The sequence below is a fragment of the Acinonyx jubatus genome, chromosome A2 (assembly GCF_027475565.1).
Source record: "Acinonyx jubatus isolate Ajub_Pintada_27869175 chromosome A2, VMU_Ajub_asm_v1.0, whole genome shotgun sequence".
In the NCBI taxonomy this organism is placed as follows: domain Eukaryota; kingdom Metazoa; phylum Chordata; class Mammalia; order Carnivora; family Felidae; genus Acinonyx; species Acinonyx jubatus.
In genome coordinates this window covers 152717591-152745095 of record NC_069383.1, presented here as the reverse complement: position 1 = coordinate 152745095, position 27505 = coordinate 152717591, and the positions used below count along the sequence as shown (strand labels likewise).

Genomic DNA, 27505 nt, shown 5'->3' with positions numbered 1-27505 from the left:
TGTATAAAAGAAAAAACAGAACAAAACAAAAACCCTATAGTTGCCATGGGAACAGGGACTGTTCTGGGCAGGGGTGGAGGCAACCAGAGGCCCAAGTAGGAAGCCAAGGCAGCATCCAGGCTGGAGATGACTCGGCCTGACCTTGAGCCACGGGGTGAGGAGTTACAGGAAAATGGACAAATTGGGGTGTTTCAGAAACACAGGGCCAGCAGGACCAACGTGTGGATGACAGGAAGAAAAGACTATGGGACTCGGGGCGCATGCTCTTGGGCTACCCTTACTGAGCTAGGGGAGCAGGCCTGGGGCCGGGAGATCATCCTAGTGTTCCGATGGAGGGCTGAATGACAGGTGCATTGTATAAATCTCATTTTATGAGGGCCCAGGTGAGGGGGGCGGAAGCCTTTCTGATTTGTGACATGACAGCATTCTTGGGGATAGTTCTTCCCAGTCCTGGGGCCAAGGATGCGGACTTGCTGTGTGGCCTCCGAGGGAGTTCTTCCCTTCTGAGTCTCATTTTCTCCATCTATAAACTGAGAATCAATAAGGTCCGATAAGGTTCCGCCCACAAGCTTGTCGGTGGGGGACATCAAATAGCTCTGTTCAGTACCTGGCACACAGTGGGCCCTCAATAAACTGTGGTCACCCCGTCCCTCTACCCCTGGGTCTCAGGTGGCGGGAGAGGCGCCTGTTGCTTTAACTCATGCAAATCAACTGCGGGTGGTGGAAGGGGGGGGGTGATGAAAAAAAGGAGCCGCTCCTCTGGATCAGCCAATCAGCTCGCCGGACCGACGGAGCCAGCCGCCTGAATGGCCCAATGGCGGACCGCGCGGACTCCAAGCCCGCCCCTGCCCCCGGGCGCCGTCGGGTGGGTGGGGACTCTCTACGCCACGCCCCGGGGGCGGAGCCAGGCGGCTGCCGCGCCGCAACCGCGGAGGTAGGGGCGGGGCGGGCTCGGGTGTCAGAGACTGAGCCGCAGGTGGCGGCGGGCGCGGGGCTCGGCCAGAGCTCGGGAGGTGAGTGCAGTCCTCGGGACCCCTCGAATCCCCTGGCCCGCGCACTCCCTCATGCGTACCGCGCCCAGTAGCCCAGGAAGCCACTGGGGGCAAAGGCGCGGCAGGGCATGAGGGATGGCGAAATTGGGGGTTGGGGGCTGCGCGGTGGGCGCCCGGCCTCCCAGCGGCCATAATCGGGGGTCTTTGGAGGGAGATAGGGACCCTTCTCCAATTCCCCCGTCTCCTGGCCTAGAATCGGAGCGTGCAGGAGGGCGGCTATCACGTGAGACCCCTCCCCAAATCTCTTTATTCTAAGCCTAGATTTGGGTGCAGGTTCCAGGGCTGCAAAGATGGGGGCGCCGCTCTCCCTCCAGCCTGGGACCCAGGACAGCCGAAGTGGAGACCACTCTCAATTTCCCTCTTCCCAGCTCTGGTCTGCAGACCCCTGAGGACAGAGATGAAGAACCCCCTTCCCTTTTTTCTCCACTGTGAACCCTGATCTGCCTGGAGGAGGAGCTGGGGGGTGGGGGGTGGTCCCCGGGCCCCTCCCCTGGACTGTTCTATCCCAGCCCCTACCGCAAGGATGAGGTGGGGGGCGTTTCACGGGCATCCTCTGCAGGGACCCCCCAAAGTTGGAATTCTGGGGAGGGGTCAGCATGGGGACTGGCCAGGCAAGGCCTGGAAGGGCCTGGAGCATGGACTTGGGGGTGGTCCCTGTCTCAGTGGGGGGTGGGCAGCCAGCATCTGTTCTGGAGATTAAAATAAATCGAGGTAAATTAGGATCTTGCCGGAGGCTGACTGCGAGTGGGGTGCGGAGGAGGGTTGTGGGGTGGGCGGCCCCTCCATCTGCCTCAAATCTGGGAGTTGCCTGCCCCAGCCGCAGTGGAGACCAGGAGGCAGCTTTGATGGACCTGCCTCACTGGTGACCTTGGGCAGGTGACAGCACCTCCCTGAGCCTTGGTTTTCTCCTTTGAAAATGGGGCTGAGGGCTTCAGAGGCTGTATTCCACAGATTCTGAAACCCACACACTCCATCATTAGCCAAACTAGAACTTCCCCTTTTGCTTAAGATGTCAGTGGTTTGGGGGTGAGAGGGCAGTGGGTTGGGAGACCCCCTGACATGCCTTGCCGGCCTCTGAGCCTCAGTTTACTGCACCGCAAAATGGATTCGTGGTCACTCTGGCATTGCCGGAAGGGCTATTCTGCCGGACGGTAAAATATATTACCAAGCTGCGATCATTGGAACAGGGGCTCCACCACCCTGGTCTTACCGGTGGGACTGCCTGGGGCACACCCTGACCCACATATTGTCACCCACGCCAGGGGTAAGCCAGTTCCTGGGTGGGGTCCTGGGTAGGAGGAGGTGGGAGGCACCAGGCCAGCCCATCTCTTGTCTCTGCAGTGGACACAGGGGTGAGTGTGGGCCTGGGAATCCAACACCCCCAGGTTTAAATTCGATTCTCCCCCCCCCCACCCCCACCCCGGGACTTGGCGTGTTCTTCTGTGAAATGGGCTGAATCCCCCTTGGAAGATCATAAGAGACGTGGGAAGATGGGAGCGCTGTAAATACAGACATGGTCATTATAATACTATTACAAAATTAGTGATCATAAATGGGGTCACAGCTGCCTGGGAGCAGGGAGGAGAGAGGAGAGTCTTCAAGGGTGTTGCCTGCTGTGTCTCTAGAGCCCGGCATCCAGGTACACAGTTGGTGCTCAATAGGTGTTTGCCAAATAGATGACAAAGAGGGAAGAGACTAGTGGGGAGGACTGAAAACTTCCCGAGCCTGACAGTTTGGGCGCCGTATGACATGGGGCTTGTGCCTCAGTTTCCCCAGCGGGGTAATGGCCACGCTGAGACACCGCCTTGAAGCGAGAATGAACCCGGATTGTGCAAAGGTCACTGGTGGCTGGGCCTGGAAGGGAGGAAGTTCATGACAGAAGATGGTCATTGAAACAGCAGGGCCAAGAGGCCAGTCACAGGAAAGGAAGAGAAAAACCCCAAACGGGCCCTACTGGGTACAGAACTGGAGTCTGCGGGGAGCAAAATGTCAGAGCCTCTTCCATAGGACCCTGGAGGCCCAGAGGTCAGGGTAGGCCCAAGGTCACAGCAGGAGGTCAGGGGCTGTGGACAGGTGGCTTAGAGTTAGTGAGCCCTGCCTTCTTTGCTGACTCTATTCCTGTCTTTTTTTATCTGCTCCTGGGTCTGCTCACATGCTCGACCCAGTGCAGAGCCCCAGGTTTTGGGGGGAATTGGTGCTGGCAGCTCCTGGGGCAGGCGTCAGACAGGCTCTGTTCTCTCCTCCAGGCAGCCAGAGGATGGGGGCATCCCGCTCAACTGACAGCCTGCTGTGTGACCTTGGGCAAGTCCCTGTCCATCTTTGGGCTTTGCCCTGGTGCTATGGACCTCTTTTCTCCATCAGATACAGAGGCCACCGTGTCTCAGACACGATAACTTTGAGAGGTCCGTGGAAGTGTCTTAACCTCTTTCAAAATCAGAAGGGAAGAAGATGAGCTTTGGGGTCAAAGAAGACATTTTCACATGTAATATTAATATATGCATTTCTGTGCCAATGCAATCGTAACATGGAGTTTAAATGCTTTTTTTTTTTTTTTTTTTTTGCTAGGGGAAGGGGCCCGTGAAAGTTTTCACGCAGCCCTGCGTTTGAGCCTCGGCTGTACAAACACGAGCATGTGGTCTCCCCCCCTCTCTGAGCCTTGGTTTCCCCTCTGCAAAGCAGGCATCATTAGCCCACCTCAGGATGGGGAGATGTGGAAAGCTGAGCCCAGGACAGATGCAATTTAGGGCATGCTGTTATTTCACAATTGTTGTCATGATTGTTATTTGTTGGGTAATAACAGCCCCAGCCGTGGGGCCCCAGGTTCAGGTACCTCAGTTTACCCGTCCTCGGCCGGCCCAGTTCCAGGGAGGTCCCAGGGGTGCTGGTCTGGTGGGGGAGGTGAGGTGGCGGTTGGGAGGTAGGCGGGGCAGGGTAAGCTTCCTGTCCCCCAGGCACACAGGCCTCCTTGGGGCTTGGTGCTGACTGACGGAAGTGGCAGGGGCCCGCGTGGCTATCTCCTGGTGCCCACCCTGTCTGTCGGGGGGCCCCCAGCCCCGCTCGCTGCCCTGTCTGGTGAGTTCGAGCCCTGCCAGGAGGTCCCCATTGCCCCCCTCAGGAACAGAAGTTGGCGGTGGGCGGGGGGGGGGTGGGGGGGCTCTGCCCGGCCCGGGGTTTCTGGAGAAGCAGCAGGTGTCACTTCCTGGGCCGGGCAGGAGCTTGCGTGGCGGCCACCTTTCGCTCTGCCCCTCTGCCCCCCATTACGGTTCGGAGTGGTGGGCCTAGCTGTGGGGCAGTAGGGGGGGACACGGACCCCCAGAGCCGCATGCGGTGGTTCCAAACGAGAGTTCTTTGGCAGGCAGGCCAGGGACAAAATCACAGGGACCTCGGGACAGTGAGTTCTTTCTCTGTGGCTCAGTTTCCTCATCTGTAAAGCTGGGGTTGAGCCCCATGGTGTGGCTGTGAAGGCTGAATGAACAGGTACCTGTGGGGCGGGGGGGGAGCTGGGTACCGACCCACAAACATACTGGCTCTCGGCGCGTTGTGGGGGGAGGGGCAATCTAATCGGAGCTGTGAAAACAGTTGAGATTCTCGGTTTCTGAGGAACTTGGGCCCGGGGGCTCCTAGGATCCTCTAAGCAGCATCTTCTAGCAGAACTTTCTCTCTCTGTGCTGTCCGATATAGTGGCCACCAGCCCTGGAAGCAAGGTTGGCTCCAAGGAGCTGGGATGGGGGGGGGGGGGCGGGGGGGGTTCATTGTATTTCATTGCACTTCGTTTAAAATTCACTTGCCACCTGAGGTTAGTGGCTCCCATGTCACTCAGCTCAGCCCTAAGGGATCTGGAGATACTCCGGGTCCAAATCGTGGTCAGGAATGAAGAAATGAGATGGGAATTTAGGGCTTTTCCCCCTTGGGAGGTCAGCCTAGCTCCGGACCAGACTGGGTTTCCTCTGGGAGGGCACAGTGACTAGAGTTTCTCAAGGTCCCCAGCATCACCCGGCACAGGGTGGTTATTGGAAGTAAATATTTTTTTAATACACGTATTTTTAAGTTGACTTACTTATTTGGAGAGAGACAGAGACAGCCTGAGTGGGGGAGGGGTAGAGAGAAACAGAGAGAGAGAGAGAGAGAGAGAGAGAGAGAAAATCCCAAGCAGGCTCCGTGCTACGAGCACAGAGCCCAATAGGGGGCTCGAACCCACCAAGCCGCGAAGATTGTGACCTAAGCCAAAACCAAGAGTCCGACGCTTAACCAACTGAGCCACCCAGGCGCCCCGGGAATATTTGCTGAATGGAATAATTTTTTGCCTGGTGAACTCCTATCCATGCTTTAACCTCCCACCTCCCATGCCCCCCTCCTTCAGTCCAGGCTCCCACAGTCCCTTCTAACGTTTGGCCCAGCCCTGATCCTGCAGGGCTGGTGCATCTGGCTCTACACCCCTAGGCTGGGGGCTCCTCAGGGACCAGACCCAGGACCCAGACCTCGGGTCCCTCTCGTGGACCCTTGCATTGCCCTGGCCACATGGGTACATGGTAGGTGCTGGGTGACTTAGAGAAGTCAAAGGACCTGGGGCTAGACGACAATGGTTCAAATTAAACTCACTTTTAAGATTAGCTAAACTGAGGCTCGATGAAGGCAGCCTTGTCCAAGGTCCTTGCTTGGTCCTTTCCCAGTGAGGCCCAAGGAGCTTTCCCTTTTGCGGTCACCAGCCCTGTCCCTGCTGCCACTGTGCCTCCTAGGCTCCCAGCTGCTGCTGAGCTGCCCGAGGGGTCATGAATTATGGATGAGGCCTGCGGGCTCCTGTGACAAGCCCAGCGTCGAGAACGTGCCAAGGACACCAATTGTCCCTCCTTTGCCAGGCAGCTTGGCCCAGCCCCCCTCTGCGGGGAGGCCTGGGTTCCCCCAACAAGACCCCTTCTAGGCATTCCCTCTTGTTTTGCAGATGGGGAAACTGAGGCACAGAGCTGGATAGTGACTCAGACACCAGGTGAACAGTGGCTTCTGGGAGTCGGGCTTGGGACTCATGGGGGCCCCCACTGCCGGCTGGGTCATCATGGTGAGGGGTGAGCTCTCCATTCCAGAGTGTGCATGAGATGTGGACTGGTGTAGAGGGATTTGGGAGACCCCCAGGGGTCCTTGGGGACACTTCAGGAACCCCAGCCCCCATGTGGCTGATCACAGTCCCAGTGTCCATTTCTCAGCAGACCCTTTCCAACAGGAGCTGCCCAGCGTGGAGCTGAGTGCTCAGGTCTCGATTCAGCTGGCCCAGGGTGAAAATCTGTCATTTCCTGGCTGTGTGACCTTGGCAAGTGGCTTCCCTCTGCAGGGGGCGGGGGGGTGGGGTGGGGGGCTCAGTTTTTCCATCTGTGAAATGGCCCTGAGGTTTTCTGCTCAGGCTGAGGGGCTCATCCAGTATTCCAGCCCCCAGTGAACTCCTATTTGTGCTTAAAAACCCCTACTCTTGTGCCTTTCCCTCTAGACCAAGCTCCCCAGCCCCTATCCTTCTATCTAGTCCAGCTCTGACTGCACAGGACTTGGGACATCTATATCCTGATCTGTCCCCTCTAGAATGGGGGCTACTTTGGGCCAGGCCTGGGGATGAATCATCTCAGGGGCCCTGGCATGCCAGCCTTGGGGCTTTTGGTTCCTCCTCCATCCTTTCTCTTCCTCTTCCACAGGGAGGATGGTTGGAATTTCCCCTGTAAGGCCCAAGCTGGCCATGGCTTTGTAGCTCAAATTTGCCTCTCTTTGGACAGGCACTAAACAGGAACCTGCGGGGGTCTCCACAGAGGCCATCAGGATGTCGTATTTTGGGGAGCACTTTTGGGTAAGTAAGATGCACTTTTATTTTGATGGGGGCTCCTGGAAGGGCTGTGGGGACTTTTACAGAGCTGGGGGTATGTGGCGGCCTATGGGCAGAGCCTTGGACAGGTGGAGGGTCTGCAAGGTATCGAAGTTAATGTGGGAGGAGTCAGGCTGGATATGAATCTATACCCTCAGACCTCATGGACCTTGTGACCTTGGACAAGTCCCAGCTTCAACAGGGAGACTAAGGCCCAGAGTAGGATTCTTTTTCCTAAAGTTGCCTAGTGAGAAAGTGCAGAGTCGGGGCTCAAACCCAGCGCCGGACTGAACTTCCAGGATCCAGGGTCATTTCAGCCAGGGAATTTCCACGTCTTTCCCACCCTGGAGAGTTGGGGGTTTCTTGACTTGGCCCCTAGTGGCCCCCCTCAGCCCTGTGCCTTCCGGTCTGGGGACCACATACTGTGACCCAAGGGGGCCAGTGAGACAAAGTTGTTTTCATTCATTCATTTGCTCCCTCCCTCCCTTCCACCATTACTCTACACCCAACCTACTGTGGAACCTGAGGAGGCCCCCAAGGGGCTTCATCCTGGCTCTGACCCCAAGAAGCTCCCAATCTGGGAATCATAGAGCCAGCCAGAGATCCGCAGCCCTGCAGGGTCACGGCTGGGCCCCCCGACTTGGGGGCAACCAGAGGAGGGCTGAGAGCCATGTTTCCCCTGGGCTTGGAGGGCTGAGATTTTCCAGGATGTAAGAAAGGCATTCCAGGCAGGGGGAACAGCCTGAGCAAAAGCCCAGAAGCGTGACAAGGTTGACTAGTTGAGGGCACAAGGACTCCTCTTCCAGGGCCGGGCTACTGGGAAGCCACAGGGAATGTATGAACAGAAGAATCTAGGAAGGACCAGGGCAGAAAGCCCCTTCCCCAGTTGCACGCCCTGAGCTTGCCAGAGGAAGCTTGTTGCTAGGTAACTGGTTGCCCCTGGCAACAGGCCTTCTCCCTCCCTTTCCCCTCCCCAGCTGGGGCTCCTCTTACTGCCACTTGCTTTCTTAAAGGGGCCTCACCCCCTTGCCACCTGCTGGGAGGGAGTGGGGGGAGGGGGCAGAGGGGGGAGGGGGCCTGACCTCCACCGGCTCCCCAAGGGTCAGATTCCCGGGATTTGTCTCTGAATAGCTATGTGACCCCAGCAAGGGGCCCCGCTCCTCTCTGAGCCCCTGTTGGTGCCTCTATGTAAGGAGGTTGACTGTTTGCTGATCAGTTGTTGCCCACGTTTTGGAACCCTGACAGCGGCACCTACATTTATTTTAAATTCCACTTAATGGCATGAGGCACCTACATTTATTTTAAATTCTTTTTAATTGCATGAGGCATGCAAGCTTGCTGCAGAAAATTCAGATCAGCAGAGAGAAAATAGAAGCCACCCCCGATGCACTCCCCACCCAAAGATAGCCTGGTGCAGAGTGGATAAGGGCTTTGAGTTCAGGATTTGATCCGGGGCTCTGCTGGGAGCCCTTGGGCAAGTGACTTTGTGTCTCCAGGCTTCAGCTTTCCCATCTGGGAAAGGGGATATAATTCCTGCCTCCCAAGAGGACTCAGGGAGTACCCTGGGATGTCTTTCACTGGCAAGGTTTCTTTTAACCAATTGTCTGTAATGGTGGCTCTTTGCTGGGTGTCGCTGGCCTGAAGGAGGCTCCTCCAGTCAGGGGAGATCAAGCCAGAGAGGGAAGCCCTGGTCCCACTGGGCCAAGGCAGGGCTGGAGGCATAGAGGGCACTGGGGAGCCATGAGGGAAGTGTGAGCAGGAGAGGGACATCATCAAGCTGTGTTAGAAAGATCCCTCTGGGGTTGGCCTGGGGGCAAGACTGGAGTCCAGAGAGGTTCTGATAAGAGACACAGGCCCAAGACACCCCCTCCTAGGACCCTCACTGCCAGCACAGCCTGAGAGAGGCAGATACCACTGGGGGCCTTGCCAGGTCTGGGAAACGGGCCAGTGGTTGGCTGCAAGTCAGCCCCAGATGCTGGCCTGGGCAGCGGTGCCTGGTGCAGCCTTACTCGAGGATGCCCTGGGTGGGGCAGGCGGGGGTGGGGGTGGGGGCTGCTGGGCCTGTTTGCTGAGCCCTCCCCACCGTGCAGGAAGCCCTGTGTTCAGCACGCTGCGAGGCTCATCCCACCGAGACCTGTGGGAGGTGGGTGCTGTCCTTGTCCCCATTTGTCAGATGAGGAAACGGAGGCCCAGAGAGGTGAAGTTACTAGCTCAGAGTGACCCAGGGCACAAAAGGAGGCTCTGAGACACATCCCTGGGAAGCAGGAGGGAGCACCACTGAACATTCAGGGAAGTGAGCGTCTGAAGAGGGTGGGCCTGGAACGGATCCTTGACAGGTGGAAGGATTTGGATGGATGGGAAAAGAGGCACCCTGGTGGGCTGGAACAGCCCAGGCAAAGGGACAGTGGTAGGAAGGCACGGTATGTCTTTGCACTGTTTGCCATTTTTCTGGCGAGGCCAAGAGGAAGAAGCTGGGGGATGAGATTGGAAAGCCAATTTTGAGGGGCGCCTGAGTAGCTCAGTCGGTCAAGCGTCCAACTCTTGGTTTTCAGCTCAGGTCATGATCTCACTGTTCACGGGCTCAAGTCCCGCGTGGGGCTTCGTGCTGACAGTGTGGAGCCTGCTTGGGATTCTCTTACTCTCCCTCTCTCTCTGCCCCCGCCCCTCTCTCTCAAAACAAATAAATAAACTTTAAAAAATGAGGGGCACCTGGGTGGCTCAGTTGGTTAGGCTTCTGACTTCAGCTCAGGTCATGATCTCGTGGTTCGTGAGTTCGAGCCCCACACTGGGCCCTCTGCTGTCAGTACAGAACCCGCTCCGGATCCTCCGATCCTCTGTCTCCCTCCCTCTCTCTCTCTGCCCCTCCTCTACTTGTTCGTTCTCTCTCTTTCTCTCCCTCTCTCTCTCTCTCTTTCCTCTCAAGGCCCCCAAGGGGATAGACAGCAGGCTGATTGGCTCAGGCCTGAAGCAATCCCCGCCGCCAAGGGGTTGGGCTTCCGCTGGTTGGCTCCTCCGGCCACGCCCCCGTTGCTAGGCAACCTCTGATGCCTCCTCCACCCCTTTTCTCAGTCTCCACGTCCATCCCCTGCAGGGTGAAAAGAACCATGGCTTTGAGGTCCTGTACCACAGCGTGAAGCAGGGGCCCATCTCCACCAAGGAGCTGGCCGACTTCATCCGGGAGAGGTGAGGATCCCTAGGCTCGGTCCGCACCTGGCCACGCCCCGCAGCCCAGTCAGCCCCGCCTGCCTCGTGGCCCCGCCCTGGCTCCGCCCCGCCTCTCCCCGGCCCGTCCCACCGCCTCCACTCCACACCCTGCCCAACCTGCTCGAACGCCCTCAAACCAGCGGTTCTCAACACTGTCAGCCCTGTGCCCGCTTGTCAACAATTCCCAGGTTTCTGACGCCTCCTCCTGAAGAGACGGTGATATGACCTACTTACAAGGGGAATTCTGAAAACTCAGTCTCATGCCCTGAATATGATAAAACACACGAATGAGGAAATAATCGACATTTCGGCATGGAAATGCTCTGCTCCGACATCTATATCCCAGAAAACATAATACATTGAAATTGCAAGGCAGCCTTCTGCCCCCCCGGCCACTCGCTAGCTGAATGCGCGTTGAATCCGGGGCAGAGTTCAAAAGATTATAACCAGGTTTTTCTCTTTGTGGCTGTCTAGCGAGACCTGTCTGCGCTGTCTAGGACAGGGGCCACTCTTTATTTAGAGAGCCCTCCCGGACCCATCCACGATTGCCCGTGGTACCCTCTGGGTGCCTCTATCAAAAAATGAGCCCGTGGGTAGTTGGTTTTCACGGGGCATATTGTGGCCCCAAACAAAATCGAGGTTCTGTTAACCTGGACAAAAATGTGAGTGGAGATTAGGTAGGCATTAGCAGTGTCTGTCCAGAGGCAAAAAGGTAATAGAAGTTCGTCCCCCGCAGTTAAACAAGACGAAGCATATAAAGCATTTGTAGTATGTGCTCAAAAATTTTTTTATCTGATGCTGTTACTGCTGTTACTCCTGCTGTCGTTAGTAAAAGCATATTACTTAACCTCGCCCATGACTTTCCAAAATGCCTCCTCCCAGCAGGGGACTATACCATCCTCCTTGAGAGCTACTGCTCAGATGTCTGAATGAGGAAACTGAGGCCCAAGGGGATGGAGCGTCTCCCAAGGGCGCCCAGAACCTTCTGCATCTTTTCTCCGTTCTGTTCAGGGCCACCATCGAGGAGACCTACTCAAAGGCGATGGCAAAACTTTCCAAGCTGGCCAGTAACGGGACCCCCGTGGGGTGAGTGGGCCTTGGCTGAGGCAGGGGTCGCCAAGGATGCAGGGTCCTGGGGTATCAGGGGCCTACTCTTGGGTGGACATCTCTTCACACAAGTGATATGTAGAATAGGGAGTCAACCCTCCCCCACGCAAGGGGTTAATTGGACAGGAGAATATAAATCATTCATTCGCTTCCTCCTCATTCATTCATTCAACACATATTTATCTGTTGTGTGCCAGGCACCATTCTAGGTACTGGAGGCCCAGGAGCGATCAAGACAGATAAAAAACCCCAGTCACCTGCATGCCACGTTCATGTAGGGCGTGCGGCAAGATAGATGTTAACTACAAACATGAACAAAGTCCCTTCCTGGGGTGAACAGCTCTAGGAAGGGGATGAAATGGGGGCGTGAGACAGGTGCTTCCTCGGGGGGTGGCTTGGTTCCGTGAGCTGAGACCTTGATAGCGGCGTGGAGCCAGCTACAGGGGTGTCTGGGTCAGAGACCCAGGCGGGCAGCTGAGCCAGTGCAAAGGTCCTGAGGCAACCATGGGTTTTGCATGTTCGAGGAAGAGCAAAGAGGCTGGCTGCAGGGTCTGAGTGAGGGACAGATGAGACGGGAGGTTGGACAAGGGTGGGGGGGCGGTGCACGCCCGATTCACAGGCGACGTGGTCCCATTGGCATCTGCAGGATTTCCTGGGGCTGCTCTGGGGCAAAGGTTCGGGGGGGGGGGGAGGGTGGGAGAGGACAAAGAGGTCTTCTGACGATGTAGCCCTGTGAACTTGATTTGGGCAAGTTGAGCCTTAGCTGCCCTTGAGTATCAGCTGGGGCCTGGAGTCCAGAGTGAGGATGCTGGGGCCTCAGAGCCTGGGTTTCAATTTCCTAAGGAGCCTTGGGTGAATTGTGGAGCCTCCTATGCCTCAGTTTCCCCATCTGTCACAGACCTGCCTCCTAGTTGTGGTGCAGCTGCCTCAGCAGGGCCTGGGGCGCGCGGTGGGTGCTGGCAGTGCTGTTTGAGGGGAGCCCCTGGGGGGTGGGCCCCGCCGGACCCTGTGTGTGTGTGATCTGTTTCCAGGACCTTCGCCCCGCTGTGGGAGGTCTTCCGCGTCTCCTCAGACAAGCTGGCGCTCTGTCACCTAGAGCTGACACGGAAACTGCAGGACCTCATCAAGGACGTGCTCCGCTACGGCGAGGAGCAGCTCAAGATACACAAAAAGGTGTGTGTGTCGGCGCGGGGCGGGTGGTGACAGTGGCAGGAAGGGCCCCAGAACTTGCGGGGCCTTTGAACCTCCAGCTCCTGGCGTGTGTTCCTCCGCGAATTCAGTCGATTCCACCGCGTCAAACCCGGAGTCCCACAGACCTGACCCCGGTCAAATTTCAGACTCAAAATTCTAGACCAGGGGTCTGCACGCTATGGGACACCGACCAGAACCAGCCTGGTTTTGCACAGCCTGAGAGCTAAGAATGGATTTCGCGTGCTTTTTTTTTTTTTTTTTAATTTTATGTGTTTGTTTGTTTAGCTCTGATTTATTTTTGAGAGAGAGAGAAAGAGACAGGGAGTGAGTGGGGGAGGGGCAGAGAGAGAGGGAGACACAGAATCCGAAGCGGGCTCCAGGCTCCGAGCTGTCAGCACAGAGCCTGACGCGGGGCTCGAACTGGTGAACCGCGAGACCGTGACCTGAGCTGAAGTCAGATGCCCAACCGACTAAGCCACCCAGGCGCCCCTGGTTTTTACATTCTTAAATGGTGAGGGCGGGGGAGTCAAAAGAAGAATATTTCATAATAGGTGAAAACTCTATGACCCTTAGATTTCAGTGCCAGTAAATAAAGCTTTATTGGCCCAGAGCCGCATCTATTCCTGTCCAAAGAGGGAGTTGGGGGGCTGCCTGGGTGGCTCAGTCAGTTAAACGTCTGACTTCAGCCCAGATCATGCTCTCGTGGTCCGTGGGTTTGAGCCCCACATCGGGCTCTGTGCTGGCAATGTGGAGCCTACTTGCGATTCTGTCTCTCTCTCCCTCTCTCTTTGCTCCTCCCCTGCTCTCTCTCTCTCAAAAGAAAGAAATAAATGCCCCCCCCCAAAAGAAATGTTTTTTTAAAAATGGCTAACATGATAGATTTTATGTTATGTGTGTGTTACCCTGAGTTTTCTTTCTTTCTTTCTTTCTTTCTTTCTTTCTTTCTTTCTTTCTTTCTTTCTTTCTTTCTTTCTTTCTTTCTTTCTTTCTTTCTTTTTGGAACTGGGGGACAAGGAAGTTTTCTGCGGGCTAATACAGAATAACCTTGGGAATAGATTATTAAGCTGAATAAGCTGTGAGTTAAACAGAGGTTGCCCCTACTTGTCATTAAAAAATGGCCTAGGGGCGCCTGGGTGGCGCAGTCGGTTAAGCGTCCGACTTCAGCCAGGTCACGATCTCGCGGTCCGTGAGTTCGAGCCCCGCGTCGGGCTCTGGGCTGATGGCTCCGAGCCTGGAGCCTGTTTCCGATTCTGTGTCTCCCTCTCTCTCTGCCCCTCCCCCGTTCATGCTCTGTCTCTCTCTGTCCCAAAAATAAGTAAACGTTGAAAAAAAAAAAAAAAAAAGGCCTAGAACAAACACATCTGCTTGTCTATGTGCTGATTATTTCTGGAGACAGATCTACTCCTAGGCAGAGGCTTGGGAGGCTGGGGATCAGGGAGGGGTAGGTTTTTCCCTGAGCTCACCCCGTGAAACTTTCTGAGATAGGAACTATGTGTAACTATCCCCTATTTTAAAACGTTAAAACTTTTGAAAGCAATAGAATACTCAGAAAAAAGCAATCGGTGGAACCTGGGTTTAAGAGCCGGGAATTTCCCAGTGGACACCTGCTGGGGGCTTCAGGGCCTACCCATGCTCCCCCTGCCCCCGCCCCCTGCAGTGCAAAGAGGACGCGGTGGGCACCCTGGACGCCGTGCAGGTCCTGGCAGGCGTCAGCCAGCTCCTGCCCAAGTCCCGCGAGAACTACCTGAACCGCTGCATGGACCAGGAGCGGCTGCGGAGGGAGAGCACCAGCCAGAAGGAGATGGACAAGGTGGGCCTTCGGCTGCGGGTCCCCGGCTGCCGTCGGCCCTCTGCAGACCCAGGGGATGCTTGTCCCCTCCCGACCTCATCCCCTCCCTGTGCCTCCTAGGCAGAGACCAAGACGAAGAAGGCGGCAGAGAGCCTGAGGCGCTCGGTGGAAAAATACAACTCAGCCCGCGCAGACTTTGAGCAGAAGATGCTGGATTCGGCTGTGGTAAGAAGCAGGCATCGGTGCCTTGGAGACCCACACATCCCTTGGCCCAGGATCTATGGGCGTCGGAAGTCCAGAACCTCTGAAACCCTCGCCTCCCGGGAGCCTTAGAATCACAGGTTTAAAGGCATAGAATTCTAGAGACTGTTAGCTGTTGCGGTGGTGGTTGTTGTTGTTGGCATTATTATTTCAAAAGCCAAATCCTTTTTGTGCCTTGGGTTCCCCATCTGTAAAATGGGAACAGTAACAGTACCTGCCTCACGGAGTTTTTGTGAAGATTAAATGAGCCACTCTATGTGATGTTTTCAGACTCGTACTGGGTGCATGGACACCTCTCTAGAAGGGATTACAATTTCTTTTTTTTTTCTTTTAATTTTTTTTTTCAGCGTTTTTTATTTTTATTTTTGGGACAGAGAGAGACAGAGCATGAACGGGGGAGGGGCAGAGAGAGAGGGAGACACAGAATCGGAAACAGGCTCCAGGCTCTGAGCCATCAGCCCAGAGCCTGATGCGGGGCTCGAACTCACAAACTGCGAGATCAGTACCTGAGCCGAAGTCGGTCGCTCAACCAACTGAGCCACCCAGGCGCCCCCCAACTCCCATTTTAATTTTTTTTTCTCCACGTTTTTATTTATTTTTGGGACAGAGACAGAGCATGAACGGGGGAGGGGCAGAGAGAGAGGGAGACACAGAATCGGAAACAGGCTCCAGGCTCTGAGCCATCAGCCCAGAGCCTGACGCGGGGCTCGAACTCACGGACCGCGAGATCGTGACCTGGCTGAAGTCGGACGCTTAACCGACTGCGCCACCCAGGCGCCCCAGAAGGGATTACAATTTCTATCGTTACGGATGAGGTTTTTGAACAGGGCATGGCAGGGTTTAGAAGCCAAGAGCCTACTGATGGTTCATGGTGGCTGAAAGACCTGGGTTCCGCCCCAGTCTCCATTCTTCACCAGCTATGTAACCTTTTTATAAGACGCTATACCTCTCTGGAACTACTCAAATGTGTGAAAAGCAGATTGGAATGTCAGGATTAGGAATCGCATTTTTTTTTTTTTCTGACTTTCTATCTGCAAGTGATAGAAAGTTGCAAATGATAGAAACCTTCATTCAAACTGACAAGGAAGATTAAAGGCTCAGGGGACTGAAAAGTTTGCAGGGAGAGCTTCAGGCATGGCTAGATACTGGTGTTAAAGTTGTGCCTCTCTGCTTTTTGAGTCTGTTTTTCTCCCTGGGGACTTCACTCCCAAGCAGAGATGCCCCTCCTGGGTGTGCGTGGGTGTGTTTGTTTGTTGCGGGAGGGCGGGGGGAGGGGGGGGCAGTGGCGCACGCTCGCAGCAAGGTGGCCACCTGCAGCCTCCACATGGATCCCACCATCTCATTGACTCAGGGTATGAAAGTGTCTCTTTTCCCATAGTTTTAGCCAAAGTCCCAGGGAAGACTCTCATTGGCTCTTCCCTGCCCAGTCACTGAGGCCAGGGGGGTTGGAACGTTCTGATTGGTCAGGCTGGGTCACCTGGCCACTCCTCGTGGCCTCCACCTTCCTGTTTGCCCCTCCCCTCCCGGCTCAGCGTTTCCAAGCCATGGAGGAGACCCACCTGCGGCACATGAAGGCCCTGCTAGGCTCCTACGCCCACTCCGTGGAGGACACCCATGTGCAGATCGGGCAGGTGAGTGGCCCCAGGGGTGGGAAGCGAAGCAAAGGGTGCCAGGCAGGAGGGCCCCGGCCGTGCCTGGTTACACGCTTCATCCACCTGGCCCAGGTGCACGAGGAGTTTAAGCAGAACATAGAGAACGTCAGTGTGGAGATGCTGCTGAAGAAGTTTGCAGAGAGCAAGGGCACAGGCCGGGAGAAGCCTGGTGAGTTGGGACATCGTGGGGATTGGGTTCTGGGGCCACAACTACAGGGAAGGAACAGGACTCAAGAGGCAGGAGACTGAACCTCCCTGCACCTCGGTTTCCTCATCAGAAAAACGGGCTGATGACAAATCTAACTCCCCAGCCCACATAGGAACAGTATTTGATGCCCCATCTTTTAATTATTATTATTATTATTATTATTATTATTTTATTTATTTATTTATTTAAGTAATCTACACCCAGGGGTGCCTGGGTGGTTCAGTCGGTTGAACGTTGGATATGGGGCTTGAACTCACGAACCGGGAGATCATGACCTGAGCTGAAGTCAGACGCTTAATTGACTGAGCCACCCAGGTGCCCCTTCATGGCCCATCTTATGTGTAAATCTCTTACAACCAGATACCAGAGGGACCTTGAAGGCCAGGCCCAGCCTTTCATACTTTACCCTGAGGGCCCAAGGGAGCCATTGAGGACTGTTGAGCAAAGGACCAATTTGAAAAAACAATGTCCAAATGAGAGGTCAGGGAGGAGTTGAAGAGCAAAAGTGTTGGGGTCAGATCTGGGTTTGTGTCTGTTCCTCACTACTTGTTATGTGACCTTGGATGTCTGTCTTGACTTCTCTGAGCTTCAGTCCCCTGTACAGACTCACGGTCCATCCCCTGACCCACTCAAGTGCCTGTGAGCAATGCCGGAAGTAGAAAAAGTAACTCGGGCATCGCTCCGTCCGGTGCATCCCCAAGGGGGACCTGAACCCCTGGCCCATCCCACTCATGACCATCTCTGGGGCTGGCTCAGCCCCTTGGCTTGCGCACTGGATGCCCGCTGGCCTCGAGCTCCGATGCAGGTGCCATTGTGAGCCCGCGGGTGCTTCGCTGCCCTTCCCCGGGCCGGGTCTCCCAGCCAGGCTGAGTTTCTCCATCTCTTCCATCCCAGGGCCTTTGGATTTTGAGGCATACAGTGCAGCTGCCCTGCAGGAAGGCAAGTACGTCTGGGCCTGGATGCCCAGGCTGGACGGACGCTGGGGGTGCGGGAGGCAGATCTGAATGGGAAGGGGGCACCCCCAGGGCTCAGCTGCACCCCCTCATCTGTTCTCAGCAATGAAACGTTTGCGGGGAGCCAAGGCCTTTCGCCTCCCAGGACTGAGCCGGCGGGAGCGGGAGCCCCCTGCAGCTGTGTGAGGAAGCACTCCTGCCCAGCCCTGGCCCAGGCTAGCCCGGGATCCCTTCCCCCTTCCCAGGCTATCCCAGAAGTCCCCTGCTGAGGGTAGCCCCGGGAGAATTCCTGTCCCAGGCTATCCCAGAACCTCTGTCCCCGGCTAGCTCATTTGCCACTCCCCAACCTAATCCCAAATCCTTCCTCTTGTCAAGGTCAGTCCTGGTGGTTCCCTGCCGAGGCTAGCCCCTCCATTCCCGACCTCCTCGAGCCAACCCCTCAGAGTAGCTCCAGGTTCCTCCCCTCCCAAGCTGTTTGCGGAGACCTTGTGCTCAGCCAACTCCAGACTCACTGCCCCCAGCCCCAGGCAAACCCCTGGGTCCTATCACCGGGAGGACCAGCTCAGGACATCGTGGCCCAGGGGCCACCCCCAGGCGCCATGTCTAGTGTTGGGGGGGGGGGGGGTCGGGAGCATGCAGGTGAGGTGGGAGAGCTGACATCGGTGTCTCTTTCTCCATCCCCAGAGATTCCCTGGAGCCCGATTCAGGGGTGAGTACCGGGCTGCGAGTGCGAGGGGTTCAATCCCACCTTGGGCCCCAAGCCTGGAGCTCAGGGGGCTAAATCTCATCCCGGCTGCGTGTGGAGCTATGTGGGAGGGACTGATGTCCCCACTTAGCTTCAAGGTGCCCCTCAGTCTTACCGCCATGGCGTACTCTGTTCCCTCAAGCCCCTGCTTGCACCAGGGAAGACTGTTACTGCCACTGGGACTGTTTTTAGGTCCGAGTCCGGGCCCAGAGGTGGGAGGGGCCGTGGCAGGGAGAGACGGGAGGGAGGTTCGGTGGCGGGGAGCCTGACTCCCTGCCTGTCCCCGCAGACGTGTCCAGAGGTGGATGAAGAAGGTTTCACTGTCCGGCCTGATGTGACCCAGAACAGTATCCTCCTGGTGCCCCCTGGCGGCAACTGTGGGCACAGCAAGGACAAAGCGCTGTGGGGCAGTGATCCCTCCGCGAATAGCGACCCTCTCTGCGTACATCCGGGGGGGGGGGGGGGCCCTTCAGGGTAGACAAAGCAGATTGAAACGAAGAATCCTCAGGGCTGAGGAAGGGAGGCAGGGCGAGAGCCAAGGGGGCTTCCTGGAGGAGAGGGCACCGGTGTTGGGGTTTAGCATCTGACCAAGAGTTTGCTGGTTAGGGCTGGGCGTGCTTGTGCAAAGACTTGGGGGCAAAACCGTGGTGTCGAGGCCGGGGTGGCAAGTGGTGATAGACCGGATTGTGCAGGGCCTTGAAGGGTTTGAGCAGGAAGGGGTGGGTGACCCCCGTGTCGGGATCCGCTTGGCCCCTTGACTGCGGTGCACGCACGGCGGAGCCCTCCCGCTTTTCCTCCAGCGACTCGGACTTCGATGATGAGGAACCCCGCAAGTTCTACGTGCACATCAAGCCCGCCCCTGCCCGCGCCCTGGCCTGCAGCCCCGAGGCAGCTGCGGCGCAACTCAGGGCCACGGCTGGCAGCCTCATCCTTCCTCCCGGCCCAGGGGTGAGGCGTAGGAGGGGTGTTCGCGGGTGGGGCCGGTGGGGCTGGCTGGCTGCGCCCGACCTGACGCCACCCACTTTGTCCACAGGGCACCATGAAACGCCACTCTTCACGTGAGCAGCCTCCGAAGGGGTCTCGGGTGTGGGGAGGAGCACGAAGAGGGGAGGCTGGGCCTGGAGTATGAGTGTGGCTTTGAATCCCAGCCCTGCTGTGTAAGCAGGCTGCTTACCCCTTCTGACCCTCAGTCTCTTCTTCTATGAAATGGGGTCATTGCGAGAGTTAAATGAGAGCTGAGACAGGTTGGCTCGGGCGCAAAGCCCTCTCTGCCCGACTTGCTGATCACCTTGGACAGCTGGCTGGACAGACCCAAGCCTTAGTCTCTTGGTCTGTGACAGAGGGGGCACTGGAGGCAGGGTGACAGGAAGGCTCAAGGTGGTGTATCTCTCATAGGGGACGCTGCTGGAAAACCACAGAGGCCTCGATCTGCCCCAAGAGCCAGCAGGTGGGTCCTATAGCGGGGGGGGGGGGGGGTGTTGATGGGGACACACTGGGCCAACATGAATGAGCAGGTGGGGGCTGTCCCTGACTCCTCTCTCCTCTTCCCCTGCTGCCTCCCTGTGTCTCTGCCTTCCCTCCTCTCACCCTGGCAGGGAGTTGAGGGCATGCTGTATTTGAGGAACCACTTAGTCGTTCATTTGACGAGCATTTATTGAGCACTCGCTGTGTACTCCTTCTATTCTGGGTTCAGAGACATATGCCCAAGATAGGTCTTCCTTCTCAGATTCACATTCTCATGGCCCAGGTTTTGTTGTTGTTGTTGTTTTGTTGTTGTTTTGTTTTTAAGCGTTTATTATTGAGAGACAGACACAAAGCATGAGCAGGGGAGGGGCAGAGAGAGGGGGGAGATACAGAAGCAGAAGCAGGCTCCGGGCTCCGAGCTGTCAGCGCAGAGCCCGACGCGGGGCTGGAACTCACGAACCGTGAGATCATGACCTGAGCCCAAGTCAGTCGCTTAACCCACTGAGCCACCCAGGCGCCCCATCGTGGCTCGGGTTTGAAGAACAGCAAACAAGTTAGAGCACGTTGGATACTTCCAGATGCTGTGAAGAAACTAAAGCAGGCAGTGTGGTGGGAGATACCAGCGGGCAGCTTTAGTTGAGGCCCAGGAGGCTGCTCTGGGATGGGGGTGGGAGGTTTTGAGCCCAGCCTTGAAGACGGCAGGACGTGGCCTCAGGGAGGGCTGGGGACACAGAGCTCGGGACCAGGAACGGTCTGTGCACAGGCCCTGAGGAGGGGAGGAGACATGGAAAGGATAGAAACCATCCCTGTGTTCCGCTTGGTCCACAGCTGTGCGGAGAAGCTGCAGTCAGATGAGCAGTTTTCCAAGAACCTCTTTGGGCCGCCCCTAGAGTCGGCCTTTGACCACGAAGACTTTACAGGTGATGGGGGTGGGGACTTCGGGGCCACAGGCTTGGCTAGCGAGATGGGTGGGTCCATTGCCAGGGCAGGTTTGGCGGGGGACAGGCTGGAGGGAGCACTTGGGGGTCCTGTGTAGGCAACTGAGAAGATAGACTTGGCAGTGAGATGGTGGGCGGGGCCGACGAGAAGGCGGGTAGTGTAGGTGACAATGGGCAGATGGGCGGAGCATCGGTGGAGATGGAACTGACCAGAGGGCCTGGCCTGAGGGGGGTGGGCCCCTCCTCGGCGTGGGCGTGGCCTGCAGGAGGAAGGAAAGGGCCTCCGTGTGGGCGGGGTCTGGAGCTGGCGCCCCCACCCCCCCCAACCCCCCCTCTAGGCTCCAGCAGCCTCGGCTTCACCTCCAGCCCCTCACCTTTCTCCTCCTCGTCGCCCGAGAATGTGGAGGACTCCGGCCTGGACTCGCCATCCCACGTGGCGCCTGGCCCCTCCCCGGATTCCTGGGTCCCCCGCCCCGGCACCCCGCAGAGCCCACCTAGCTATAGGGCACCGGCCTCCGAGTCGAGGGGGACACGGCCCCTGCCAGCATCGGACTCGCCGCAGCCCCTCGCCCCATCCCCGGGTCCCTGGGGGCTGGAGGCTGTGGCTGGAGGAGGTGAGTCCAGGAGTCTGAGAGTCATCAGAGCCCTGGGTGGGGAAGACTGAGCGCCTACTGTGGCCAGGGCCTGAATGGGCGGCTGGGGACACAGCCCAGAACCTTCACCCTGGCAGGGACAATAATGAGATAGACATTTAACAAAGTGGAGGTCGCAGGTGCCTGGTGAGGGCTCCGAAGGTTGGAACCTCCCTGAGGAGGTGACATTTGGGCTGAGATTTGTTGGAGGTGAGGAAGGAGCCATTGGGATGTGGGGGGGGTTTGGGGGGGTTGCTTCCCAGCAGAGGGCGCATCCTGTACAAAGGCCTTGTGGTGGGTAGCTGCCTAGGCCCTCTGAGGAACACCTTGGGGGCTGGGGGGTGGGCCGTGAGGCCAGAACAGAGTGATGACCGGAAGCGGAGGGAGAGGAGGGAGTGATGTCAGCAGGGAGATGGGCCCGTGCGGGGTCTGGGACCTGATGGGAGTGATGTGAGCTTTACTCCTAGCAAGGTCTGGGCCACAGAGGGGCTGTGAGCGGAGGAGTAGCAGCACCTGGCTCAGATCGCAGGCTCCCTCTGTCCGCTTGGGGGGCGAGGGTGGGAGCTGGAGACCAGGGACGGGAGTCCAGGGAGGTGGGGAGACGCGGGCGCGAGGGCACAGGGCTGAGACAGCAGAAGGGTCAGGGAGGAGGGCTTGCGGGCAGCTGGCTGTTCTTCCAGGAAGGGACAGGAGGGGCAGGGAATGTGGGGCGGAAGAAGCCCGGGGCGTGTTGGGACTGAGCCTTTAGATGTCAGGTGGACAGTGGGCCCTGAGTTCGGGTTGGGGCATCCCAGGCACAGCTGTGTGAAGCGGGAGGGGAGGCCACCCGGGAGAGGGCAGGGCCTAGTGCTACAGGTCGGAGGAAGAGGCAAGTGAAGGGGGTGGGGGATGGGCTCTCCTGGGGGCCTGAGTCAGAGGGCTGTGGGCTTCAACCCCATGAGGTCCCCAGAAGTGGTGACAGGGGTGCTTGGCACCATCCTTGAATAGAGAAAGAGCCGGTTCGGAGCTGGGTCAAGGAAGGGCCCAGGAGAGTGAGTGTAGACCACGGTGTAGACTAGTCCAGTTGAGTGGAATTAGGGCTCTCAACCAAGCCTGTTCTGCCCCCTGGGGGACACTTGGCAGTGTCACCTGTGATATTAGACTGTCACCACTAGGGGGGGGTGGGTACTAGGGACATCTGCTGTGGGTGGAGGCCAGGGAGGCTGGTCAGCGCCCCACGGTGCCCAGGACGGTCCCCCCGGAGAATGCTCCAGCCCCAGGCGTCAGCAGCGTGGCTGAGCAGCCCTGGGGAAGAGAGGAGCACGTCTCGGGGGTGGGTGGCAGGGGACACCGAGGAAGCAGGGAAGCGAGAGGAAGCTGAGTTTTATACAGTCACTAGTTAACGGATGAGACTCGGACAGAGGCCAGGGTGGGAGGCTACCTCATCCTCACAGAGAGGATGAAGGTCACGGAACTGCTGATGTTGGATGAAAACGCCTGCCGCGTCCCCCCCACCCCCCCACCCCGGACTGTGCCTGCCTCCTGAGCATCCAGCCCTTGTTTGCGCACTCCCAGTAACCTCCCGTCCGCCTGGTGTCTGGGAGGCTGGGGGTTGTGGATGGCCTCTGCAGTCCTGTCCGGCAATTCTCTCTGCGGCCCCGAGACCTCAGACCCAAGGGGTGTCCCCAGAATAAGCCCAACTCCCAGTCTGGGGCCGAGTCCCTTCTCTAGGGCGGCCCGAGAGGCCCACGGCAGCATCTGAGCTCTGTCTGTCTAACGCTCGCTCCCCAGACCTGATGCCTGCCCCTGCTGACCTTACAGCCAGAGACGGTCTGGCAGCCCCGCCCCGGAGACCCCGCACCAGGAAGGTGTCCTGCCCCCTCACGCGCAGCAACGGGGACCTGGTAGGGTGAGGGGGCGCGCGGCAGGAGTGGGGCTGGGGGCGCCTCTGGTGGGGGCACGGGCAGCCCCAGGGCACTGCTCCTGGGTGATCGCAGCCCGGCCTGTCTCCTTCCCCAGTCCCGGTCTCTGAGCCCCTCCCCACTGGGCTCCTCGTCCGCGAGCACCATCTCAGAACGGCCTAGCTTCTCGTCGCAGGCAGGACACGGTATGGGGAGCGGCCCTGGGCCCTTCTCAGGCATCACTAAGTGATGCGTCGGAGGCCCGGCGGGCAGAGGGTGGGTTCTGGAGCCTGGGACCCGTGCCCACTCTGTCTGTCCCTGTCCCCTCCCCTCCGCCACCAGGAGTCTCCCGGGGACCCAGCCCTGTGGTCTTGGGCTCCCAGGATGCCCTGCCTGTGGCTACAGCCTTCACCGAATATGTCCACGCCTACTTTCGAGGCCACAGCCCCAGGTACGCAGTGGTCGGGGAGAGTACAGACAGTGACAGGGACAAACAGGACTCTCTGGGGCCTATGCGTCTAGGGTCCAGGAGAAACAGCCTTCCGGTGTGTTTCCTGACCTGCTTTACCACGGAAAGGCCTTGAACTCTGGGCCAAGCAACCAGGCCCCTGTCCCGAGGGCAGTGGGAACCACAGAGGGTGTTTGAGCAGGGGCCAGGCCTTGCTGTAACCACAGTTGAGAGCAAGTCCCCTAAGGCTGCTGTGGGCATCACACTGAAGGGAGCAAGGCCCTTGGCGGGGTGGGTTAAGGCTGAGTTGAGGGGCCGGGAATAATCTGGGAGCAGTGCTCAGCAGGAAAGATCAGACCACACATAGGAGAGAGTATTAGGCCTGAAACCCAAGCTGAGGACCGTATTATAACTGTTTTGGTTTGAGCTTCCTGGCGGCCTAGAGGAAAAGAGAACTAGGGAAAGGGGATGTTTCTGCCTTCTTCAGCCCAGTGTGGTTTCTTCCCAGTGCCTGGATGGCTGTCCAGGCAAGGACACAAGGAGGGGAGGCTGGGAGTGAGGATGCCGGGCACGGTCAGGGCCTTGCTTCTTCTGGGGAGCCTGGGGGGCCACAAGCTGCAGCAGAGCCAGGAGAGAAGGGAGGACGAGGTACCAGGCAGAGCCCTGAGCCAACACACAGTCTCCTCACCCCCCCACCTCAGCTGCCTGGCTCGAGTAACTGGGGAACTGACCATGACCTTCCCTGCTGGCATCGTGCGTGTGTTCAGCGGGACCCCACCCCCACCTGTCCTCAGCTTCCGCCTCGTGCACACGTCCGCCATTGAGCACTTCCAGCCCAATGCTGACCTGCTCTTTAGGTACTATAGGAGTGGGGGGGTCAGAGGCAGGGGGGCCCGGGAGCTCCCCGGCAGTGAATTCCTGCTCTGCCTCCTGGGATTTGCTGTGTGGCCCTGGGCAAATCACTGTCCCTTCTGAACCTCATTTTTCTTTTCTCCTTTGCTTCCCATCCCCCCCACCCTCCCCCCGGGGGGTGGGGGGGGTCATGCTCTACCGGCCCCAAGGTGAGCCAGGGAATCTGCATCTTTAGGAAGCCCTTGGGGTAGCTCAGATGCCGAGGGCCTTGGGGAAGGGGCCTCCCAGGGGTTGGGGTGATTATTCCTGGTCTCCGTAGTGACCCCTCCCAGAGCGACCCTGAGACCAAAGACTTCTGGCTCAACATGGCGGCTCTGACTGAGGCCCTGCAGCACCAGGCAGAGCAGAATCCAGCTGCCTCCTACTACAATGTGGTGTTGCTAAGATACCAGGTGGGCCGTGTGGATGGGCTCGGACGGAGGGAGCAGGGAGGGGCTGGGCTGGCAGGGAGAGCAAGCAGTGGCAATGGGGGCGGGGGGGGGGGTGGGGAAGGGGGGGTAAAGAGAGCAGAGGGAGCAGGGGAGGGAGTCAGGGAGGGAGCCAATGAATGGTGGCTGGGTGGGCGTTTGCCGGTGCAGATGGCACCATTATGGAAATTAGAAGAGGGCCTGTCCCAAGGGCCCTGCACCAGCACCTGCCCACCGCTCTGTCGAAACCGGGCGCTCTCTCGCCCTCTGCTGGAAACATGGCGTCACGCGGACCCCGATCTGCGGTGTCTCTGAGGGAGAAGGACTAGGCCCCACCGAGTGGTCTATGCGGTGGTGACGCTGAGCTGGGTCTGAGTTAGGTCCTGGTGGAACAGCACGTGCTGGGGCAGGACCAGAGGGCCTCAGCTGTGTGCTGTCTCCTGTTCTCGCCCCTCCTAGTTTTCCCGCCCGGGTCCCCAGTCTGTGCCTCTGCAGCTGAGCGCCCACTGGCAGTGCGGGGGGACCCTCACTCAGGTGTCGGTGGAGTACAGCTACCGGCCCGGCGCCACGGCCGTGCCCACGCCCCTCACCAACGTCCAGATCCTGCTGCCCGTGGGGGAGCCCGTGACCAACATCCGCCTACAGCCAGCCGCCACCTGGTGAGGGCGTGCGGGAGGGAGGCCGGAGGAGGCTCAGCACTGGCCCAGGACCCTCCCGGGCCTCCCCTCGATGCAGCAGCTAAAGGGTCCCCCGTGGGTCCAACCGTTCCGTGTGCACTCGCCTTGCTTAGAGCCGAGGACGACACGCTGAACCATAATAATATTGGACACCAAGGGCTTCCTGTGTGTCAGGCGCGTTCCACGTGCTCCATACACACTGACCGGCTCAGGGCTTCTAGCAACCCCTTGAGGTGCGGACTGCCATCATTCCCACTTACGGAGGCAGAACTGAGGCACAGAGGGGCCGAGTCGCTTATCTGAGGTCATACCAGGATTTGAACCCAGACAGCCCCTCTCTGCCCTGGGCTATTTTTTTGGAACTTTATTTCTTTTGAGAGAGAGAGTGCACACGGGCGTGTGCGCGAGCGGGGGAGGAGCAGAGAGAGAGGGAGAGAGAGAATCCCAAGCAGGCTGCACGCTATCAGCACAGAGCCTGACCTGGGGCCGAACCTCAACGAACCGTGAGACCACGACCTGAGCCAAAAGCCAGAGTCTGCCGCTTGACTGACTGAGCCGCCCTGGCGCCCCTGCCCTGGTCTCTTAGTCGCCACGCAGCGTTGCCTTTGTTTCGTGCCAAAGCTAGAACCTGGCGCAAAGAAGCCAGGCTTAAAGGACTTGAGTGTATGATCTAAAGATGCTGCGAGGCCCTGGGGTCCCCGGGGACCAGCTGCTCCATACCCCACACCCATTTTACAGATGGGGAAACTGAGGTGGGGGAGAGGGGACCTGGCTTGCCGGGGTCGTGTAGCTTGAGAGGTGACCAAGCTGGGACCCTGGGCTCCCCGTGTCCTCTTGGGGAGAGAGCTGACCAAGCTTTTTCTTGATGCCAGGAATCTGGAGGAGAAGCGGCTCCTTTGGAAGCTTCCAGATGTGTCTGAAGCAGGGGGTGAGTTATGGCTGTGCAGGACATCGCGGGGGTCTCGGGTGGGAGAGGCTTATTGAAAATGGGGGAGAATTGGGGATGTGCTCGGGGTGGCGGAGCGTGGGCACGAAGGAAAGCTTGAAAGGGCTGTGACAAAGCTGTGAGGGAGGACATGGCGGGAGGCAGGCATAGCAGGTACAAAGGCCCTGAGGCAGAACTCCTTTGCAAATTACACATAGCCCCACGGGGCCAAAGGAGGAGGGTACCGGGGCACAAGAGGAGGTCAGAAGGGGCAGACGGGGGCCACAGATCAAAAGGCCCGGGAGGAGCCCAGGTCACAGCAGGACTCGACTTGGGCTGAGGCTGGGGCACAGCTGACCTCAGGCCTCCCCAGGCTCTGGCCACCTATCCGCCAGCTGGGAGCCCTGCTCGGGGCCCAGCACGCCCAGCCCTGTGGCCGCCCAGTTCACCAGCGAGGGGGCCACTCTGTCTGGCGTGGACCTGGAATTGGTGGGCAGCGGCTACCGCATGTCGCTTGTAAAGAGGAGGTTTGCCACAGGTATGCCCCCCCCCCCCAAATCCGGCTGCTGCGCATCCCTGGAGCCGGGCCCCCTGCTTCTGCCAGGGTGCGGGGGGAGGGGGAGGAGTTGGGGCGTTTGGGAAGGTCGGTGGGCGTTGGGCCCTGGAGGCCCAGGTTGGTGGGCACAAGTGGGGAGGGGTAGCAGGGCCCCAGTGGGAGGGGTCAGGAAGGGCCCCCGTAGGGTGTCCTCGCCAGGACCCAAGGCAGGAGGCCAGAAGCCCCACTGCCACGTGGCTCCCAGCCCATTCTCCTGCCGCCACAGGGGCTGCTGGGGCCCACGGGGCACCGGGAAGAGTGAATTACAGGGGTGCTTTGAGGAAGATTGGGAGGTCCCAGGGCAGGGGCAAGGGACCCCCCTCTTCCTCCCTGCTCACGGTGCCACCCGCACAGGGATGTACCTGGTGAGCTGCTGAGCCCGCAGAGGCCGACTGGCACCGCTGGCCCCAGCTCTGCACTGTCCTGGTGCTCGCTGACTGATCCCCGCCTTCCTGCCGGACCCTGGGCACCCCGCCCCGCCCCCCGACTCCGCGGAGAGGAGACCCACACCCAGCCTGGTTGAGCCTGAGGGTCACTCCTGCTCCAGCCAATTCTCACGCGGGTCCTCGGACTTTTAATGTTCTTTGAATAAACACTTTATTTTCTAATAAAATAAATAAGCCTTT

General features: G+C 58.4%; 1 protein-coding gene across 10 annotated transcripts; it reads left to right on the top strand.

The window, feature by feature from the left end:
• The first annotated feature begins 939 nt into the window (after positions 1-939).
• Positions 940-27505, top strand: FCHO1 (FCH and mu domain containing endocytic adaptor 1). 10 transcript variants are annotated; one of them, XM_053219660.1, is made up of 29 exons: positions 940-1013; positions 5992-6036; positions 6268-6354; positions 6806-6876; positions 9983-10074; positions 11107-11181; positions 12234-12375; positions 14051-14203; positions 14303-14407; positions 15976-16074; positions 16168-16264; positions 17198-17242; positions 17360-17438; positions 17941-17965; positions 18291-18349; positions 18772-18949; positions 19035-19059; positions 19397-19448; positions 20294-20385; positions 20742-21017; positions 22806-22918; positions 23034-23121; positions 23258-23366; positions 24065-24220; positions 24535-24667; positions 25142-25341; positions 26232-26287; positions 26658-26822; positions 27234-27505. In XM_053219660.1, the coding sequence occupies exons 4-29, from the start codon at positions 6850-6852 to the stop codon at positions 27254-27256; spliced, it is 2664 nt and encodes an 887-aa protein (XP_053075635.1). In that variant the 5' UTR covers positions 940-1013; positions 5992-6036; positions 6268-6354; positions 6806-6849; the 3' UTR covers positions 27257-27505. The 10 variants fall into 10 exon arrangements, with proteins under 10 accessions (XP_053075635.1, XP_053075636.1, XP_053075628.1 ...); XM_053219661.1 differs by lacking the exon at positions 26658-26822; XM_053219653.1 differs by having other exon boundaries at positions 26658-27505.

Bases quoted from the DNA above. Each gene is read 5' to 3' on its own strand.
- FCHO1 (XM_053219653.1), top strand. From the start codon at position 6,850: ATGTCGTATTTTGGGGAGCACTTTTGG. The intron at 18,350-18,771 runs TATCCTCCTGGT...CTGCGGTGCACG, and splicing joins CCTGATGTGACCCAGAACAG to CACGGCGGAGCCCTCCCGCT. The intron at 20,386-20,741 runs GTGATGGGGGTG...CCCCCCCTCTAG, and splicing joins TGACCACGAAGACTTTACAG to GCTCCAGCAGCCTCGGCTTC.